The following is an 18,152-nucleotide window of genomic DNA, read 5'->3' as shown; positions in this document are numbered from 1 at the left end:
TCCCACCGGCTGCCGCTCAGCAGGTGTGTGGGGTCTCTGAGACCCCTCCCACTGCATCCTCCGCTGTAGAGGTACAGGGCTGGGGGCTGAGGACGTTGGCGGTGGCGGGCGTCGGTCTTTTGAGACCCCTCGGCCAGATGCCGGGCTTCCTTCTCTGCCAGGAGCAGGGGGACGGGGCTGGCGGGACCCGGTGGCCGGGAGGTTTCCCAGACCTGCCTCCAGGCCGGCGCGTTCACCGCATACCCCGGCCCCCGCAGGCTGGCGCCTGGAGGTACTGGAGTCCCCGCAGGACGCGGCCGTGCGAGCCGGTGGGCAGGTCCGCTTCAGCTGCACGCTCAGTGAGGCGGTGCCGGTGGGCGAGGCGACGTGGTACATCAACGGGGCCGCCGTGCAGCCGGACGACAGCAACTGGACGGTCACCGCCGACGGCAGCCACCACACCCTGCAGCTGCGCAGTGCCCAGCCACAGCACGCTGGCGAGGTCACCTTCGCCGCCCGCGACGCTGTGGCCTCCGCGCGGCTCACCGTGCTAGGTGGGTGGTTTGGGCCGCCTGCGGGCAGGCAGGTTGCGACCAGGGTTCTGCTGTTCCAGCCCCAGAGGCTGCCATCCAGGTAGGCTCAGGGTACACTGTCTCCCTGGCTCTGAAGTGCACGACCTTTGCGCTCTCAGACGGTCGGGGCCACCAAGTACAGGGGCTCACCGGCCAGCGCCCACTTCTCACCCCAGGATCAGAAACCAGGCAGGCAAGGCTGGGCACCCGCGGGCGCGGACCGGGAGCCTCCACTGACCAGCTCCGTCCCCGCAGGCCTCCCAGACCCTCCAGAGGACGCAGAGGTGGTGGCGCGCAGCGGCCGTTCGGTAACACTGTCCTGGGTGGCGCCTGCAAGCGACGGTGGCGGCGGTCTCTGTGGCTATAGGGTGGAGATGAAGGCGGCGGCCACAGGCGAGTGGCAGCTGTGCCATGAGCTGGTGCCTGGGCCTGAGTGCGTGGTGGACGGCCTGGCCCCCGGGGAGACCTACCGCTTCCGCGTGGCAGCAGTGGGCCCAGCGGGGGCTGGGGAGCCCGTGCACCTGCCGCAGACAGTGAAGCTCGGTGAGTGGTTGGCCTTCCTAAGGTGGGTGGTGGTAGTCCCGCCTGGAGCGCTCCAGACCTCCCCAAGCTGGAGAGCCCCAGTGCGTCCTTTCTGAAGTGGCTTTGTTTCTGGCAGAGGCCCTGGAGCCAGTGCCTGCGGCCAGCGCCCCCGTGCCTGCGGTCCCCACCCCCGTGTCTTCAGTCCCCGTGCCTGTGGCCCCGGTTCCTGTGCACCCAGCTCCCACACCTCCCGCTCCCGAGAGCCGGCAGGTGGCTGCCGGCGAGGACGTGTGTCTGGAGTGTGAGGTGGCCGAGGCGGGCGAGGTGGTGTGGCTGAAGGGGGCGGAGGTCATCCAACCCAGTGGGCGCTTCCAGGTTCTCTGCCAGGGTCAGCGGCGGACGCTGGTGATCCGGGGCTTCTCAGCGGAGGACCAGGGGGAGTACCGCTGTGGCCTCACCCGAGACCCGGCCTCCTCTGCAGCTGCCTCCTTCCAGGGTGTGTCCTTGGGACCCAGCTAAGGCGGGGGTGGGGGTGGGGTGGGGTGGGGCGGGGTGGGTGGGGGTAAGCCAGCCCCTCCTCTTCATCAGCTCCTTGATCCTCTTGGGGAGCCCCTCTCACACCAAAGAAGACTGAGGTCTGGTGGGGAGATGCACAGACCCATGTGGCTGAGTCTCTTGTCACAAATCATAGAGCTGGTACCTCAAGCCACACTGCTCCCTGAGCACGTCCTGGCCAACACATCCCTTGGTACCCACTGCTGGTCCCCTAAGCTCTCGGACCCTGCCTTCTGAGCCTCCTCCTCATGCACAGGGACCTCTTGTGCTCTGAGTCCTCCCACTATGAGCGTCCCCACTCTGACCACATTCCCCTGTGCTCTGAACCCCCCACTATGAGCCTCCCCACTCTGACCACCTTCACCTGGTGCTCTGAACCCCCACTATGAGCCTCCCTACTCTGATGGCCTCTCCCCTATGCTCTGAGCCCTCCACTATGAGCCTCCCCACTCTGACCACCTCTCCCCTGTGCTCTGAAACCCCCACTATAAGCCTCCCCACTCTGACCACATCTCCCCTGTGCTCTGAGCCCCCCACTATGAGCCTTCCCACTCTGACCACCTTCCCCTGTGCTCTGAGCCCCCCACTATGAGCCTCCCCACTCTGACCACCTCTCCCCTGTGCTCTGAACCCCCCGCTATGAGCCTCCCCACTCTGACCACCTTCCCCTGTGCTCTGAACCCCCTCACACTATTTGTCCCACTGCATCTGCACTGATCCTGGCCCCGTGCTCCCCTGGGCTCACTCCTCCTGTGCAGGTACCCAAGGTAGGGTGAAGTCTGGCTTCAGCAGGGGAAGCTGAGGCTGAGAGGGCAGTTCAGAGCCTCTGAAACTTCATAAAGACTGGACCTCCAGAAAACCCTGGTGGCCCAGGGAGGTGCCAGAGGCCTACTGAGGGGAACCACACAGCCGCCATGGCCAGCCTGGGGTCGAGGGTCTGTCCCGACTCTGCTGATCAGTCTCCTGTCCTTCTTAGTGGTGCTGACCACGGGATCTGAGGACGAGGCCCCTGCACAGCCCAGCCTGCCCCCCGAGGCAGCCCAGGAGGGTGACCTGCACCTGCTGTGGGAGGCCCTGGCCCGGAAGCGTCGCATGAGCCGTGAACCCACGCTGGACTCCATCAGTGAGCTGCCCGAGGAGGATGGTCGTTCACCACGCCCGCGGCAGGAGGTAGAAGAAGCGGCCCCAGACCTCTCTGAGGACTACTCCACAGCAGACGAGCTGGCACGCACTGGCGAGGCCGACCTCTCGCACACCAGCTCTGACGACGAGTCCCGGGCAGGCACTCCCTCCCTGGTTACCTACCTCAAGAAGGCTGGGAAGCCCAGCACCTCACCACTGGCCGGCAAGGTGAGTGTCCAGTGTGGCCTTCGAAGAGAAGCCTGGATGTCTCAGATCTTCATCAGCCATATGCCCACCCATTTCTCCATTATCCATACATCTGTCCATCTAACATCCATTTATACAACCACCTATCCACTCACCACCCATCTGCCATCCATTCTCTGTCCATGCATCCATCCATCCACTACCAACCCACCCATCTATGCATCCATCGATCCACCATTCACCATCCATCCATCCATCCTTCCACCATTCACCCACCCATCCACCATCCCCCCACCCACCCATCCATCCATCCACCCACCCATCCATCATTCACCATCCATCCACCCATCCACCACCCATCCATCCATCCATCCACCATTCACCCATCCACCACCCATCCCTCCATCCACCATCCCCACCCACCCATCCATCCATCCACCATTCACCCATCCATCCATCCATCCATCCACCATTTACCCACCCATCCACCACCCATCCATCCATCCATCCATCCACCATTCACCCACCCACCCATCCCTCCATCCAACATCCCCCACCCACCCATCCCTCCATCCACTATCCCCCACCCACCCATCCACCATTCACCATCCATCCATCCATCCATCCATCCATCCACCACTTACCCACCCATCCATCCACCATCCCCCACCCACCCACCCATCCATCCACCATCCACCCACCCATCTCCCACCACCCATGCATCCTCCCACCCACCATCCACCTGGCTGTTAAGAGCTAAACTGGTCTCTCTGTGGTGTTCCTCACAACCTGTCAGTCCCCGTCCAGGTAACCATTAGAAATGATTTCAGGGAGGGTGGGCTTGCCTCTCGGTGGCAACAGGAGTCATAAGGCATCCAGCCTCTGTGAAAGTTATGCAATTTCAGGCAGGCAGAAGGCAGAGCAGCATGGTGAAGTGAAACATGAGCTTTGCTTCCAGCTTCCTGTATGTCCCTGCACTGTCCTTTCTCTGTCACGGGCCTCAGTTTCCCTGCCTTACCTGTGCACACAGCTTGGGATCCCTGCAGTTGGGAAGCCACCGAAGCATCAGGAACAGCCACCTGCAGTTCACCCACCCCCGGGAAGCCTGAGGGCTGAAGACCTGGGTGACCCGTCCATGGACAAGGCAGCGGTGAAGATCCAGGCTGCCTTCAAAGGCTACAAGGTCCGCAAAGAGATGAAGCAGCAGGAAGGACCCGTGTTCTCCCGCACGTTTGGGGACACTGAGGCACAGGTGGGAGATGTCCTGCGTCTGGAGTGTGTGGTGTCCAGCAAGGCGGATGTGCGTGCTCTCTGGCTGAAGGACGGCGTGGAGCTGACTGACGGCCGGCACCACCACATCGACCAGCTTGGGGACGGCACTTGCTGTCTGCTGGTGACGGGCCTGGGCCGTGCAGACGCTGGCTGCTACACCTGCCAGGTGAGCAGCAAGTTCGGCCACGTGGCCCACAGCGCCTGTGTGGTAGTCAGCGGGACGGAGAGCGAGGCGGAGAGCTCCTCGGGGGGCGAGCTGGATGACGCCTTCCGCCGAGCAGCCCGGCGGCTGCACCGCCTGTTCCGCACCAAGGGCCCGGCCGAAGTGTCGGACGAAGAGCTCTTCCTGAGCGCAGACGAGGGCCCGGCGGAGCCGGAGGAGCCGGGGGACTGGCGGACGTACCGCGAAGAAGAGCACTTTGTCTACATTCGCTTCGAGGCGCTTGCCGAGGCCCACCGTGCGGCCACCTGCTTCCGAGAGATGTTTGGCACCATGGGCATCGGCGTGGACATCAGCCTGTCAGAGCAGGGGCCCCGGGGGGTGGAGATGCGCATCAGCAAGGTGGCTCCTACCCCCGCAGCAGCTCAGGAGGTGGTGCCCCGGCAGCTGACCACAGACGCGGGTGAGTCTGCGCGCTGTCTGTGGCGGGGCCGGAAGGGGGAGGGGCGACAAGGGAGGAGGGGTGGGGGCGGGGTCTGAAGGGGGAGGACAGGAAGGGAGAGGGCGGGGTCTGGAAGAGGAGGAGCGGGGCTGGAAAGGGAGGGCGGGGCAGGGAAAAGGGGGCGGGGGCTGGAAGGGGGAGGGGCCTGGGAGGAGGAGGGGTGGGGCGGTAAAGGGTGGAGCCTAGAATGGGGATGGGGCGGGGCCTGGAAGGGAAGGTGGGGCGGGGCCTGGAAGGGAAGGTGGGGCGGGGCCTGGAAGGGAGGGCGAGGGGGGGGCCTGGAAGGGAGGGTGGATCAGGGCCGGGAGGGGGAGGGGCAGGGCCGGGAGGTGGGGGGGCAGGGCCGGTGTGACCTGGGTCAGCTGAAGACTCAGGGAGCTGGCTGGGCTCCAGCTTGGGGCCACTGCGGATGCAGCTGCCCCGAGCTGGAGGAGCCCTGAATTTGGAGTTAGAGCTCGGTTTAAGTCCAGCTCTGTCTGTTACGTGCTAGCCACTCTGAGCCTCAGTGTTGTCTATGAAGTGGGTATAAGAATATGGACTTTCCAGAGTTTGTGTTTGCTCCGTGAGGGCTTGGGGTAAAACCAGTATAAAAGGTGGCATTCCACGGCCCCCATCTTCTGCTCCAGCAACTAAGTTACTTTTAAAGCTACTCCACCATTCCCTTGTGTTTCCCTAGGAGTAAAGAAGGTATATAACCCCCATGGCCTCATGTCTGGAAACCTCCCCTGTGCAATTATGGGCCATTCTCATGCTTGCAGCCCACACAACTTCTGTCTCTCTTTACCTGCCCCTCCTACCTGTTTCCTGCCCACTATCCCTCTGGCTTCTCAGTGGCTTGAGATGGAGGCTGGCAAGGAGAGGATCCTCCTAGAGAACAGGGGTGAAGCTGCCAGACGCAGAATTGTGTTTAGCCCCGGGGTCTGCAAGCACTCCCACGTGAATGGGTGCTGTGAACTGGATGCACACTGAGCCGCTGGCAGCTGGGCTGACTGGTGGAGACCCTGGGGCCAGCTCATTGCATACCCTGCCTGACCCTCCCAGCCCCAGTGTTCCTGACTGAGCTGCAGAATCAGGAGGTGCAGGACGGGTACCCCGTGAGCTTCGACTGTGTGGTGACAGGCCAGCCGGTGCCCACCGTGTGCTGGTTCAAGGACGGCAGGATGCTGGAGGAGGATGACCACTACATGATCAGTGAGGACCAACAGGGCGGCCACCAGCTCATCATCACTGCAGTGGTGCCTGCAGACATGGGTGTCTACCGCTGCATGGCTGAGAACAGCATGGGTGTGTCGTCCACCAAGGCAGAGCTCCGTGTGGACCGTGAGTGTGGCAGCCCCCAGAGAGCACTGGTTTCGGGTCGGACAGGATGTGGAGCCTCATATCTTGTGGCTGGGGTGGGGGCAGAGACCTTATCTCCTTGGAAGGTGCCTAGGCTGGGGAGGGGCCTGGGACAGTTTGGAGGTGTCCGGCACACTTGGGCGGTTAGCTATGGCACAAGAAATATGTACTTGGTCTTGTTCCGGGTTCCTAGCACACAGTTCTTAAATCCCTGGAAGTTTCCCGAGTGATAAGGGACCAGGAGGCATGTTGTATTCTAATGCCGAGACTCCTGGTGGGCCTCAGGACAAGTACATCCATTTGATTGTTGACAGAAGTGCAAGGGCAATTAAGTGGAGGCAGGATAGAATTTCAGATTCAAGGATAGAATCTCAAGTAGTGCTGGAGTCATTGGGACATTTATAGGCAAAGAATTAGACCTTGGCTTTATACAAAAATTAGCTCAAAATGGACTATATATGTAAATGTTAAATACAAAACTATGAAGGTTTCAGGAAAAAAAATAGGGAAAAATATTTAGGATCCAGGAGAACACTCCTTAAATTTGATACTAAGCACACCCATAAAAGGGAAAATTGGTAAAGGTTATGAATGTTTGCTCTGAGAAAGACCCCGTGCAGAGGGTTGTCAGAGTACAGGATGGGAGAAGGTATCTGCAAACCACATATCTAGTAAAGGACTTTATCTAAAAATATATACAATAAATTCTACCTCTGAAACCAATAAAAATAAGGAAAGCATGAAATATATGTGCAGGAAAACTTGGGTTTGTGAGCATAATTCATTCCGGAAGCATGTTTGTAATCCAAAGTGCTCGTATATCAAAGCAAATTTCCCCATAAGAAACAATAGAAACTCAGATGACTTGCTCCACAGCCCCCAAATACTCATATAAAAATGATTACAATACTGTAATATAATGCAAAATAATCAAGAAAATACAAAATATAAAGAAAAATTAACATGTACTTACCCTGAAAATGTTTGTGGCTGGTGTAAGGGAGACAAGGGAGAGGAGGATTATTGTGTAGGGCAACCTTCACTATCACTAATGGAATCACTGCTATCTATTGGTTCCATGGAACCTTCTGCATGGGGGCCATTTCATACACTCACATGGATGTTGACCTCACTACAGTATTAATAAACTCTTGTCACATATTGAATGTAACTGTCAGTAAGGCGGCAGAGGAAATGATCTATATCTGCAGGCAGCCTGACCTAGAATGAAGCTAAGCATTCCTACCTAAGCTCACTCTTGTATGGAAAAGCAAAGGGCTGTCCATAGGTGATTGGAAGTGACAAAAAAAAAAAAAAAAACACAAGTGCCAGTTGTGGGCACCTTCCAATGTTTTGAAAAACCACTGATTTCTGTGAAATGCCATGGCCTGAGACTGAGCATGAGCATCTGAGCATAGAAGACAATCACCCACAATCCTGCAGTGAGAGAGAAAGAAAGAAAGAGAGAGAGAAGAACCATTGGCTCAGTTGTAATCATGTGACATTCAGTGTCACGTACTACTCATATTGCAACACATCGCTCAGTTTATCAAGTTAAAATTTATTAGAAATGTTTGCTCATCTTGTGGAATGCTCGCAGAACAAGTTGTTCACAATCCACAGTTTTACTGTGTATATAAAGAATGGTCAACAGTAAACAATAAAAAAAAAAAGAAATTAAAAATCCAGTTAGAACAGGAGCAAAAGACATGTCCAGATGTTTCACACCAGAGGACACCCTGAAGGCAAATAACATGGAAGATATTCACCATCATTAGCCACCAGGGAAATGCTGATCAAAACCCCAGCGAGACGTCACTCTACACTTAGCAGGATGGCTAAAATAAAAAATAGAGACAACACCCAGTGCTGGCGAGGAGGCAGAGAAACAGGATTGATTATGCATTGCTGGCAGGAATGTAACATGGTACACTCCATCTGGAAAAGAGGGTGGCAGTCAGTTACAAAACCAACCGCATAGCTAACATGTAATGCAACAGTTGCTGTTTTTGGTGTTTATCCCAGAGAAATGAAATCCCAAATTCATAATAAAACTTGTACCCAAAGGCTCTTAGCAACCTTATTCTCAACAGCCAGTAACTGGTCACAACCCAGCTGTCCTTCAGTGGGCGATGGTTACATAGTGGTACAGCCATTGTAGGGAACACCGCTTGGCAAGGAAAAGGGATGTGTCAGTGTCACCTTCTGTAGTTATGACACAAGCGACCTCGGTTGCTGGAGACTGAAGGGTATATAAGGTCTGAGAAAAACTAGGTTATCTCTAACAGATTCACGGGAGGCCAAAGCAAACCTCCCCCATCCCAGTTTTGGTGGGCACTTCTAAGACCTGTATATGAGTTTCCAAGGGGCCGGGAACACAGGGACCCAGGAGAGGTCATCAAGCAACACTAACAAGATGTAGGGCCAAATGTGGAGTCAGTGTCATCAGCACAACTGCACACAACAGTAAGTCAGTTACCTCGAATGAGACCAGATTGTGTGTTTACCCAGTAGGAGATATTTCATTCTGCTGTGTAGATCTGGATTTCCATCTGCTCTCACTTTCTTTCTGCCTGAGGGACATCTTTCCGCATCTTTTTTGTAGTCTGGGTATGCTAGAGTTCTCTCAGCTTTTCTATGCCTGAAAGAAACGTCTATTTCTATTTTGGTTCTGGAAGATATTTTTGTTAGGACGTTTTTTTTTTTTCTCTTTTTCATTCTTTAAAGGTGCTGTTCCACTGTTTACTAACTTGCATTGTTTCCACCTGAGAAATAGGATGCCATTCTTACCTTTGTTTCTCTGTGCAAAATTTGCCTTTTCTCTTGGGATTTAAAATGTTTAGATATTTACACACCATCGAAGTTGTTTAAAAATGTGCAATTCAGTGGATTGTAGTATATTCATAATGTTGTGCGACCAGCATGACCATCCAGTGCCAGAGTGTTGCAGACTTTGAATCTGAAGTTCTCTCGTGTCCAGCAAGAGAGCAGATGCAGAATTGCATATGAGAGAGGCTAATGTCCAGGAGGAGACAAGAGCCCCAAACAGGGGTTTTGTCTCTGTATTGATTGAGCTCTCAAGGTTTTACATATGTGGTGAACTTGCTGAAGAAACCAATAAGCTAGGGACCAATAACTTGTGTGTGTAACAAGCAAAGGGTTCGGGGGGCGAGTGGCATTAGAAGTTGAGATTAAATCTGAGTGTGGTTTTGATTTGTATTTCCCTGATAAGGAGTGACGTTGAGCATCTTTTCATGTGGAGGTTCCTCAGAAAATTAAAAATAGACCTACCCTATGACCCAGCAATAGCACTGCTAGGAATTTACCCAAGGGATACAGGAGTACTGATGCATAGGGGCACTTGTACCCCAATGTTTATAGCAGCACTCTCAACAATAGCCAAATTGTGGAAAGAGCCTAAATGTCCACCAACTGATGAATGGATAAAGAAATTGTGGTTTGGGGCGCCTGGGTGGCGCAGTCGGTTAAGCGTCCGACTTCAGCCAGGTCACGATCTCGCGGTCTGGGAGTTCGAGCCCCGCGTCAGGCTCTGGGCTGATGGCTCGGAGCCTGGAGCCTGTTTCCGATTCTGTGTCTCCCTCTCTCTCTGCCCCTCCCCCGTTCATGCTCTGTCTCTCTCTGTCCCAAAAATAAATAAACGTTGAAAAAAAAAATTTAAAGAAATTGTGGTTTATATACACAATGGAATACTACATGGCAATGAGAAAGAACGAAATATGGCCCTTTGTAGCAACGTGGATGGAACTGGAGAGTGTGATGCTAAGTGAAATAAGCCATACAGAGAAAGACAGATACCATATGTTTTCACTCTTATGTGGATCCTGAGAAACTTAACAGAAACCCATGGCAGAGGGGAAGGAAAAAAAAAAAAAGAGGTTAGAGTGGGAGAGAGCCAAAGCATAAGAGACTCTTAAAAACTGAGAACAAACTGAGGGTTGATGGGGGGTGGGAGGGAGGGGAGGATGGGTGATGGGTATTGAGGAGGGCACCTTTTGGGATGGGCACTGGGTGTTGTATGGAAACCAATTTGACAATAAATTTCATATATTGAAAAAAAAAGTTGAGATTAAAGCACAACGATACACCAAATGGACAGTGTTTCTCTGTGGGTGATACAGCCAAGCAGCTCCTATCTCCAAAGTGTAAGGTTGCTGGAGCAGGGTGCCTCAAGGCTAACAAAGCACCTTTTCTCTAGCTAACGTCGGGTGCTTCTACCCTGTAGTGGCTTTCCGCCTCTAACTGGTCTCGGACACTTTCATCCTGTCGAGGCAGCTTTCCATCCTAAGCCTTGTTAACTCATTAGTGCAAGCTCAGGGAATTATTATTTTTATTTTTTTAACATTTACTTATTTTTGAGAGACAGAGTGCAAGTGGGGGAGGGGCAGAGAGAGATTGAGAGAGAGAGAGAGAGAGAAAGGGAGAGGGATCCGAAGCAGGCTCTAGGCTCTGAGCTGTCAGTACAGAGCCCAAGGTGGGGCTCAAACTCTAGAACTGCGAGATCATGACCTGAGCTGAAGTTGACACCTAACTGAGTCACCCAGGCGCCCCCAAGCTCAGGGAATTCTTATGCTTATTTCCCACACCAGGGCATTTCTGTCATCCCAGAAAGAAACCCTGTGTCCATTCACTGTCAATCCCCACTCTGCCTTCCCTGGTCCCTGGAGACCACTAAGCTACTTTCTGTCTCTGTGGGTTTGCCTGTTCTGGACATGTCATATAAATGGAATCATATGATACGTGGCCTTTTGTGTCTGGTTCCTGTCACTGAACATGTCCCAGAGATCCATGTGTGTTGTAAAATACATCAGTACCTCATCTGTTTTTCAGGTTGAACAATACTCCCTTGTATGTGGACTGCTTATCCATTCATCAGGTGGTGTTTATCCATCAGTTGTCTTGGGTCTTATAAGTAATGCTGTTGCACACATCTGTGTACAAGTAATTGTGTTTTGTGACATACGTGTTCAGTTCTCTTGGACACATACCTAGGAGTGGAATCACATGGTCATATGGCAATTCTTGTGGCTAACTCTTGGAGGAATGGCCGTGCTCTACAGGGGCTGTGCCATTGTCAATTCCCACCAGCAATGGATGCAGGTTCAAATTCCCTACATCCTCATCAGTACTTGTTATTATTCACCTTTTTATTTATTAAAAAAATTTAATGTTTATTTATTTATGAGAGAGAGAGAGAGCGAGCAGGGGATGGGCAGAGGGAGGGAGACAGAGGATCCTGTACTGTCAGCACAGAGCCTGATGTGGGGCTCAAACCCACGAACCTTAAGATCATGACCTGCGGCAAAGTTGGACACTCAACCAGACTGAGCCCCCCAGGGGTTTTTAGTAATTGCTGCCCTAAGCAGTGTGGTTTTGACCTGCATTTCCCTGGTGACTAATGATGTTGAGTATCTTTTCATGTATCTTTTATTGGATATTTGTGTATGTTTTTTTGGGGAAATGTCTACTCAGGTCTTTTCCCCATTTTCAGATTGGGTTTTGATTTTGAGTTGTAGGAGTTCTTTATATATTCTGCGTACTAGGCCATTATCAAATATATGATTTTTGAACATTTTTCCCCATTCTGAGGGTTTTCTTTCCACTTTCTTGATACACAAAATTTTCAATTTGATGAAGTCCACTACTTTTCCTTTGCTTGCTTGTACTTTTGTTGTGATGTCTACAAGACCATCGCCTAGTTTTTGCTATAAACATTTACAACCATGCTTTCCTCTAAGAGTTTTACAGGTTTAGCTCTGACATTTAGGTTTGCTTTTTATATATGGTGAGAGGCTAAGGGCCCAAATTCATCCTTGTCTTGTGGAAATCCAATGTTCCAGCACTGTTTGTGGAAAAGACTATTTTCCTCCATAAGATGGTCCTGGAACTCTTGTCAAAATCTCATTTCCATGAAACAAGTGGGTTTATTTCTGGGCTCTTCATTCTGTCTCATTTATCCATGATCTGACCATCATGCCACCACCATGCTGTCTTGATGGCTGTAGCTTCATTGTAAGTTTTGAAATCTAGACATGTGGGTCCTCCAACTTTGCTCTCGTTGAAGACTGTTTTGAGCCTCTGGGTCCTTTGCATTTCTACATGAGTTTTAGGATCAGTGTGTCTGCAGACCTTCTTGAGATCCTCCTCAGAGGTGGGGCCCAGGAAGCTGGGCTGATTCCCTCCCTCTACTGAAAGGAAAGACTTCCTGAGCACCTGATCCACAGACTGTGAAAGTTTCCAGTCTGACTAGAAACACAGTATCCTCTGCACTGTGTCCATGGCCCCTTCAGAGGTCTCTTTCCCCATGTTCACATGCCAGTCAGTGCTTTGCTGACCCTCCAGTGAGAGGGTCCCCACTCTCTGTGTGCAGCTCTCTCTTCTCTGGCTTCTGTCCTGTAGACTCCAGCAGCCTTCATCTCCCAGGATGCCAACTCTGTCTCCTCAACTCAGGGTCTACCTGGCTCTGCCAACCTCAGTTTCCCCTCCTAGACCTGGACACTGAAGGCAGGAAGCTGGGGTGATCACAGGGCTCACCATTATTTCCTATCTGTAAGGGATCAATAGGAAATTCTCTGACACCAGCTGGGGGTCCTACAATTCACTCAGCTCTGGCCCCATCTATGTGGAGATGGCATCAGACCCCACAGGCTCAGCCCCACAAGACCACCCCCACTTCAGACGCCAACCCCAAGTCCAGACATCACCTGTGCTCTGACCCACAGGCAACAGATCACAGGTTCCCACAGCCCCTCCTTGGGTCTGATGAATGTGCTGGAGGGACTCAGAGAGCTCAGGGAAATGTTTGACTTGCTAGATTAGTGGTTTATTACAAAAGGATATAACTCAGGGATAGCCCGTTAGAAGAGACGCCCAGATCAAGATGCTGGGGAAGGGATGGGAAGCTTCCATGCCTCTCCAGGCACGTCATTCTCCCCACGTCTCTACGTGCTCCCCAGCCTTCAATCCCCCCCAATGCTGAGACTGTCCCTCTGAGTTTTCATGGGGGCTTCATTGCATAGACATGATCGATTAACCCATTGTCCATTGGTGGTTGATTCCATCTCCCCTTCCCAGAGGTCAGGGGCAGGACTGAAGCCTCCAACTCTCTGGTCCCACGGTGGGGTCCACAGGCCACCAGCCGCCATCCCTAGGGGCTTTCTAAAGTCACCATAACAACATGAATTTGGGCTTGTTATGAACACCGTGACACCTTCATTGCTGTCTTCAGTTGGGAAACCCAAGGGGCTTAGGACCTCTGAGCCAGGAACAGTGACAAGGGCCGAGTCCGTATTTCTTATAAATCACACTATCACAGCCATTGTCCCACATATTCTGTATGGGGGAAGGGGAGGCTGTTGGGGCTACTGCAGCAGGGACCAGGTGGTAGAAACAACAGAAGTGTACTGCTCGTGGCTGCAGTCAAGCCCTTCCTCGCATGGGGTTGCTTCCTGTCAGGGCATTAATGCCATTGCCATGGTGGGGGCTCTGCTGTCAGGAGCTCCTGACTCCCTGACTACCTCCCAGAGCACCCACTTTTGACACCAGCACACTGCAGGTTTCCACATTTGAGGTCAAGGGGACACGAACATCCTGCCTACAGCAGAGGGTGAGTCCAGACCCTGTTACTCCTTCACGGCTGGCTATATATGTCACCCCTTGTTCTCTAGTGGGGAAGACTGGAGGATACAGCTGTGGCTGCTCTCTGCCAGTCACAAGGCCCAGCGTCACCCAGTATTGACAATTTGTTGGGACTTGCAGTTAGATACAGGCCTGGAAACATGGAGACAGCCTGGGGTGTGGAGGGAACACCATCTACCATGTGCCCCATGGCCTCTCCCCGAGGAGTGTCAGTGGCTCCTAGGGATGGCCTCGCACTGAGAGCCAGGTGGCTAGCCTCTGGTGGGGGGCCATGCCTGGGCAGGTAGGGCACAGAGCTCACTCCAGCCACTGTTCCTCTCCCAGTGACCAGCACGGACTATGAAACTGCGGCTGATGCCACGGAGACCTCCTCCTACTTCAGCGCCCAAGGCTACCTGTCCAGGTAGAGGTCCATGTAGACGCAGGCAGCACCCAGCAGGCTGGTGGTGCAGGCCCAGGGGGGCGGCAGTGCTGGCCTGGGCAGACGGAACCTGAGTCCTGGAGCTCTCAGCCAGGCCCTGGCAGTGTCCTGCCAGCAAGCAGGGGTCTGCAGGAGCCATCCAGGCCTGACCCCTTGCTGGTCCACCTCATGCCCCTTCTCTGTTCTCCCACCAGCCGGGAGCAAGAGGGCACGGAGTCTACCTCAGAGGAGGGGCAGCTGCCCCAGGTGGTGGAGGAGATGAAGGACCTCCAGGTGGCCCCTGGCACACGCCTGGCCAAGTTCCAGCTCAAAGTGAAAGGTGAGGAAGAGAGACAGATGGCCCGGAGCGCCATCTGGACAGTGGAGGCTGGGTGGGCATGGGGGCCGGGGGTTCTGAGGGCAGGGCGCGCTGGCCAGGGGCTGTGTGCTGACCAGTCCCCTGTGGTCCCAGGCTACCCAGCGCCACGGCTGTACTGGTTCAAAGACGGGCAACCCCTGACGGCTTCTGCACACATCCGCATGGCTGACAGGAAGACGCTTCACACCCTGGAGGTTGTATCTGTCACCAAGGAGGATGCCGGCCAGTACTCAGCCTACATTAGCAACGCCGTGGGCGCCGCCTACTCATCAGCCCAGCTGCTGGTCCGAGGTGGGTGCGGGGGACTGGGTGTCCCCACCTGGGCAGTGCAAGTGGCCTGGGTGGGGGCAGGCAGGCAGTGAAACAGACCCACAAGTGTGGGAGCACCAGGAGACTGCGGAGGAGGAGGTCAGGAGTCACTTTTGGAGGATGGGTATGAGCTCCTTTGTCCCAAGTTCTGAGCATCGCAAGGTGCTCCCAGGTCACACCAGAGGGAGTGGCCGAGGGACCCAGCTCTGCCTAGGCTTCACTCACCCTTCGGTGCCACCCCACGTGCTGGCTCCAGATCGACGCCCACACTCTTGGGGCCTTGGAGGGTTGTGTGTATGAGAGTGGGTGGGACACCCCTACAGACTCCTACCCCCAGCAGGTGCACAGGCCCAGAGGAGGGAGGCCCCCTGGTGCTACAGGCCTGACTTCCATTTCTTGCCTCTTTCAGGCCCCAAAGATCCCGAAGAGAAGCCAGAATCAGGTGAGCCGACTCAGGTGGGCAGAGGTGGGTGGGTGGCTCAGCAAAGTGAGTGAGGGACACAGCGTCGCAGGTGGAGGAGGGTGCACTGTAGGCTGTGGAGACCCAACCTCCAGATGGGATGGGGCTGGGACCTGGGAGGGGGGCCTTGGTGCCCCGAGGATGGGGAGCAGGGGTTCGACATGCATTCATCACCAATGCTTGCTGTTTCTCCAGATGTGTACCAGCAGCTGGTGCCGCCCCGATTCCTGGAAAGATTCACCTCCAAGAAAGTGAAGAAAGGCTCCAGCATCACCTTTTCAGTGAAGGTGGAAGGTGGGGCCCTCCTACTGTCCTGCCCCTTGACAAGGACAGCCAAACCCAGGATCAGAGCGGGCCCCGCCCCCTTCCTACCTAGGACTCCTCCCTCAGGATCAGAGCAGGGCCCCTCCCTCTTCCCACCTGGCATTCCTCCCCCAGGCTGAGGGGGGGGGCCCTCCCTCTTCCCACCTGGGACCCCTCCCCCAGGATCAGAGAAGGCCCTGCCCTCTTCCTACCTAGGACTCCCCCCAAGGCCCTTCAGTCTTCCAATCTCCCCAAGTCTCCCTCACTGTTCCCTCCTGCCCACAGGGTGCCCGGCCCCAGCCGTACACTGGCTGCGGGAGGAGGCTGAGCGAGGCGTGCTGTGGATTGGCCATGACACGCCAGGCTACACGGTGGCCAGCTCTGCACAGCAGCACAGTCTGGTCCTGCTGGATGTGGGCAGACAGCACCAGGGCACATACACCTGCATCGCCAGCAACAGCGCTGGCCAGGCCCTCTGCTCCGCTAGCCTGCACATCTCTGGCCGTGAGTGGGCGTGGGTGACTGCGGGCAGCTGACCTTCACTGAGCCCCCGACCCAGAGCCCTCTCCTGTTGGCCCCCTGAACACAGAGCCCCATGGGCCAGTTCCCACCCCTGTCTTGTAGGCTCTGCATAGCTGGATGAGACCCTCCTAGAAGCCTCCTGCCCTCCTGAGTGTTTTCCTCCTGGGCCCCACTCCACCTTGGGGCTCCCAAGGGCCAGGGTCAAGGTCCCTGCTTGGGGGGTAGACACCCGGGGTCAGGTCCCCACCAGAATTGTCTCAGGGCTGTGGGGCGTCATCCTGAGACTCACCTGTTCTCCTGACAGTGCCCAAGGAGGCAGGGGCAGCAGAGGAGCATGCTGGGGTGAAGGAGGCCCTCATCTCCACCTTCCTGCAGGGGTGAGTAGGGGAAGCAGGTCAGCAGCAGCAGGCCTGGGAGTGGGGCGTTGCCGCCCTTGGGAGGGAACCCCATCCAGACTGCAGCCCAGCCTTGCCCCTCAAGGACTCTGTGGCTTGGGCCAGGCCCTGTCCCTCTCTGTGCCTCAGTGTCCCCACTGTAACACCAGGGCTTCGGCTGAAGCATTCCCTCAGGATGCCCCTCCCCTTTAGGACCCAAGCCGTCTCCACGCAGATGTCAGAACCTGCAGGTTTCACTGATCTTGCTGGGCAGAGGAAAGGTATGGGCTGATTGGGAGCAGGGAGCAGGGTGGGGGTCGATGCACCCAGTGCAGGGGTGAGGCATGGAGGAGGCTGCTCCAGGCCCACAGCTGCTCCAGAAATACCTGCTTGTCCTCTCTGGGCCAGGGCTTCCTGCCCTCTCCTGGGCCTGATTCTGAATGCTAGTTGGTGTCAGAGCCATTTCTGAGCCTTGCAGATCTGACCCTTGGCTCACAGCTCACGCCCAGCGGGCTGTGTGGATGCCTGGCCTGGACACAGGTGGCAGTGATGGCTAGGTGAAGGCAGTGCAGGAGGCAGGTGCTGGGCATGCCAGCATCCAGACCTGATCTGTCCTGGATTCTCCCCCGTCCCCAGCAGGGTCCTTCGGTTCATTTCCTGGCCACCTGCACAGGCCCTTCTGGCACCTTGGGGTATTTGTAACTTTTTAATGGAAAGCAGGGAGTCTGCACAGAAGTAGAGAAGGGAAGGCCATGTGCTCTGTGTGCTGGTTGCCCACCTTTGGGGTCACTTCTCGGCTGACCCCCACTCATCCAGGCAGCCCTCATTCACTCTTGACCCGACCCTGCAAAGCTTCCAGCAGTGATGGCCCCAAGTCTGTGCATTCCTCTGTACTGCTGACACTTGAGCCCAGGTCCAGGCCTGGAGAGCACAGGTCTGCAGGGCCTGCAGCTAGCTGAGCCAGCTTCTGGTCCCCAGGAGATCCCATGGCGGTGGAGGCCCGTAGCCACTTGTCCCTGGCCGAGGTGGGCACAGAGGAGTTCCTGCAGAAGCTCACCTCCCAGATCACAGAGATAGTGTCGGCCAAGATCACGCAGGGTGAGGGCGCCGCTGGCTGTGGGGCGAGGGTAGGGGCAGTGACTGAATTCCCTTGTCCACGCACCCTGGGGACCCACGGGGAGGGGATATGGGCCAGGCCCTTCCTGGGCATCACATGCCCTATGCCCCCAGCCAAGCTGCAGGTGCCTGGAGGTGACAGCGATGAGGAATCTAAGACACCGTCTGCATCCCCCTGGCATGGCCGTTCCCGCCCCTCCTCCAGCGTCCAGGAGTCATCCTCGGAGTCGGAAGACGGGGACTCCCGTGGCGAGGTGCTCTGATGGGGCAGTGGGGGGCAGGCAGTGGGCAGGGCACCGGTGGGGGGAGGAGTGGGAGCACAATACTGCCACCTGGGATGGCCTGGACCCCTGGGCCCTCTGGGGTGGCCTCACTGCCACCCTGATGGGATTTCCATCAGCAGA

The 18,152-nt window shown here is 55.4% G+C and overlaps 1 protein-coding gene across 1 annotated transcript in view; it reads left to right on the top strand.

The window, feature by feature from the left end:
- OBSCN (obscurin, cytoskeletal calmodulin and titin-interacting RhoGEF) overlaps window positions 1–18,152 on the top strand; it is a 162,299-nt gene that overhangs the window by 112,170 nt on the left and 31,977 nt on the right. Inside the window, exons 64-79 of the mRNA XM_047082324.1 lie at window positions 258–533; window positions 807–1,094; window positions 1,210–1,569; window positions 2,605–2,978; window positions 3,988–4,852; window positions 5,933–6,211; window positions 14,210–14,288; window positions 14,501–14,625; window positions 14,758–14,955; window positions 15,383–15,415; window positions 15,629–15,727; window positions 16,022–16,240; window positions 16,563–16,635; window positions 16,846–16,913; window positions 17,611–17,730; window positions 17,863–18,002. Coding sequence (XP_046938280.1) covers window positions 258–533; window positions 807–1,094; window positions 1,210–1,569; window positions 2,605–2,978; window positions 3,988–4,852; window positions 5,933–6,211; window positions 14,210–14,288; window positions 14,501–14,625; window positions 14,758–14,955; window positions 15,383–15,415; window positions 15,629–15,727; window positions 16,022–16,240; window positions 16,563–16,635; window positions 16,846–16,913; window positions 17,611–17,730; window positions 17,863–18,002 — 3,596 coding nt within the window. The remainder of the gene's footprint in view (window positions 1–257; window positions 534–806; window positions 1,095–1,209; window positions 1,570–2,604; window positions 2,979–3,987; window positions 4,853–5,932; window positions 6,212–14,209; window positions 14,289–14,500; window positions 14,626–14,757; window positions 14,956–15,382; window positions 15,416–15,628; window positions 15,728–16,021; window positions 16,241–16,562; window positions 16,636–16,845; window positions 16,914–17,610; window positions 17,731–17,862; window positions 18,003–18,152) is intronic.

Source organism: Lynx rufus, unplaced genomic scaffold, assembly GCF_022079265.1.
Source record: "Lynx rufus isolate CCGP_SWC_20201006 ecotype Redwood Valley unplaced genomic scaffold, mLynRuf1.p SCAF_1, whole genome shotgun sequence".
NCBI lineage: Eukaryota > Metazoa > Chordata > Mammalia > Carnivora > Felidae > Lynx > Lynx rufus.
Note: the sequence above shows the minus strand (reverse complement) of the source record. Positions and strands in the feature narration are given on the sequence as shown.